This window comes from Rhinoderma darwinii, chromosome 1 (assembly GCF_050947455.1).
Source record: "Rhinoderma darwinii isolate aRhiDar2 chromosome 1, aRhiDar2.hap1, whole genome shotgun sequence".
Classification (NCBI taxonomy): domain Eukaryota; kingdom Metazoa; phylum Chordata; class Amphibia; order Anura; family Rhinodermatidae; genus Rhinoderma; species Rhinoderma darwinii.
This window is the reverse complement of record NC_134687.1, coordinates 140,768,118-140,771,049: the sequence shown is the minus strand read 5'-3', so window position 1 is coordinate 140,771,049 and position 2,932 is coordinate 140,768,118. Positions and strand designations below refer to the sequence as shown.

The following is a 2,932-nucleotide window of genomic DNA, read 5'->3' as shown; positions in this document are numbered from 1 at the left end:
CGCGTCGTCGTTTGACAGCTGTCAAACGACGACGCGTAAAATGACTGCCTCGGCAAAGAAGTGCAGGACACTTCTTTGCAACATAATTTGAGCCGTTCTTCATTGAAGTCAATGAAGAGCAGCTCAAGATTTACGAGCGTCAAAGACTCCTCGCATAATACGAGGAGGAGCTTTTACGTCTGAAACGACGCAGCTGTTTTCTCCTGAAAACAGTCTGTCTTTTCAGATGTAAGGCCTCATTTACACGAGCGTATTATACGCGCGTGCGATGCGCGTGCTTTTCACGCGTGTCGTACGCACCTATAATAGTCTATGGGGCTGTTTAGACGATGCGTGAATTTTGCGCTGCGTGAGTGCGTTGCGTAAAACTCACGACATGTTCTATATTCTTGCGTTTTTCACGCAACACGCACACATTGACTTCAATGGGTGCGTGAAAACAACGCATGCCACACGGACGGTCCTGCGTTGCATGCGCGAAAAACACGCAAGAGCTGTTATGTCCATTCTAATTAGTCTATAAAGCTACACAAAGCTACTCCAAACCAGGAAGTGCCTGCCTTTCAAGTGCGAGGGGGCAAGTCTAGCCAGTGCCAGGAGAGTTGTGTGCGGATAGTTTTGAGCGTTTCACAGCCATACTACAGCAATGCCGCGCGGGATGGATGTGGAGCGCCTCATCCTTTTTGTCCAGGAGCATCCAGCGATATGGGATACCAGATGTGAGGAGTATCATAACAGGACGGTGAAGGAGGACGCATGGGAGTTGGTGGCCAAAAACCTCTTTGGGCAAGAGTGGGAGACTGGCCGAACCCGGGACCGCACTCGGTTGGGTGAGTACCTGGCATTTTCTGTCAATGCCTGTCATGCCTATCGAAAACCTGGGCCCTGTATGTGTATTGCGCTCATTAGCACGAGAAACTTTGGTGGAGCAGGTGCTTCCCCATGTCCCACCGCATTGCCATTGCAGGGCCCTTCATTTTGAAGTGAGAGGTGATAGTTCTGATGGCGTGTTATGTTTTTGTTACATCCAACAGTCCAAGATATCAAGACACGGTGGCGGAGCTGCCGTGATCAATTCAGGCGAGAGATGGGTGACAAGGGACGCAGCGGAGATGGGGCATCTCGCAAACGGCCCTACATATATACTAAGCAGCTGATGTTCCTGAAGGACATCATGGATATGCGCACGTAAGCGTTTATGCCGTTGCATGAGTGTAATGTGTGTTTGCCAAGGTCCTGTCTGCCAACGTGTTGTTGTGGGCAATGTTAGATATTGTAGTCATACTTTTTTTGCTCCTTGTAGAACCACCGACAATTTGGAGGACACAGCAGAGGAGACTGACGTGGGGGAGTCTGTGGCCGAACCCCCTGCTCCCAATATCCTGCCACCCAGCCCCGAGCCGACACCCCAGGAGCCCGCACCAGGCCAGTCAGAACGGCCGGTTGCCTCTCCAGCCCAGGAGCGGCCCGTGCGAGCCCGCAGTCGGCGTGTTCGTGCCCCACAGCCCTCCACAGCTGCCCAGGTGGATACGCGGGTACTGGACTATCTCAGGCGAGCCGCAGAGGAGGATGGGAATGATGCCTTCGGCCGCAGCATTGTCCCCCTCCTACGCCTGGTGCCGATGGACCTTATGGGCCGTCTGCAGGCGTCGATCGTCACATTGATCGACGCTTGCAGACCGCCACACAATCCCCATATGTGTTTCACGGCAATAGAGCAGTGGCGAAATAATTACATGCCGCCACCCACGGCCCAGGTGCCTGGGCAATTCCACCCTGTTCCCCAGATGGTACGGCCGTATCCCTACATGCGCCCTATGGCTCACCAGCTGCCAGGGCACACATTCCACCCACCACATCAGCACCACTATGCTGGCGAGGGACAACCTACCCAGCTCCAGGTCCAGCATAGTGGTGCTGATATGCAGGAATATGCCTCCCCAGGACAAAGATACCAACACCTGTGAGTGTGTTGGTGGGAATATCTTTGGACGGCAATGTTGTGTGTGGTGCAAGGCTGCCCACGTTTGTTGTGTGCGCACGCTGTTGTTTTTTTGTTCGTTACACCATGTTCTTCGTGTGTATGTTCAGGTGCAAAACGTTTTAGTTGGCTCCAAAGCCATCAAGAAAAATAATCATGGTTAATGGTTTGCTTTCATGTTATTATTCATTTAGACCACACAACACAAGGTTTGCCACAATGTTCCTTTGCCTACACTCTCACACACCTCTGGCCTTTTGGACCAATGCATGGCCATGTGATATAAGGTTTTAGTTCATCTGTCGGGGTTTGACATAGCTTGAAAGCGATTGCAAAGTTTAGGTCCTGCCATGGGCCCCGAGGCAAACGAACTATACTTGCACTTGGACGGTCCTAAAGTGTAGTCGGCACAACAGGATATATGGGTAAAGTAACTCAGCAACTGTATAAAGTCCTGCTGAACCCCTGAGAGATGTAAGCTCGCAACGCGCGTCAAGGGTCCTCTGGTTTTGCGCGTCCCTAACCCAACCCCAAACCCACAAATACACACAATAGTTACATGGTCACATGACACGTGGGTAGTGAAGCCGCCAAAGAACATACACCCCTTCAAAGGTCTTCTGGCCCCCACGGTGCTGGTCCAGATGGGCACGCAAAATATGCTGCCAACGTATCACGCACGCGAAGGCCAGAAGAGACAGAACGCCCTTGAGGATTCACCGGGACATTGTCAGTGGTGCCTGCATGTGTCAGGATATATTCTGCATCAAAGTTAGCATCATTAATGCGGCAGAAGTTATGCAGAACTACACCCGCTTGTATAACACGTGTGACATTCGGCATGGACAATTGCATGGTTGAGAGAAATACACGCCACCTGTTTGACATAATGCCAAAGGCACATTCCACACAGCGCCGAGCTCGTCCCAGGCGGAGATTGAACATGCGCCG

The 2,932-nt window shown here is 51.9% G+C and overlaps 1 protein-coding gene across 1 annotated transcript; it reads left to right on the top strand.

Moving 5' to 3' along the window:
- The first annotated feature begins 656 nt into the window (after nt 1–656).
- LOC142737525 (uncharacterized) lies at nt 657–2,150 on the top strand. The gene is made up of 3 exons (XM_075849706.1): nt 657–830; nt 1,035–1,188; nt 1,304–2,150. Exons 1-3 carry the CDS (start codon nt 659–661, stop codon nt 1,965–1,967), a joined length of 990 nt encoding a protein of 329 aa, XP_075705821.1. The 5' UTR covers nt 657–658; the 3' UTR covers nt 1,968–2,150.
- The last annotated feature ends 782 nt before the right edge of the window (nt 2,151–2,932 follow it).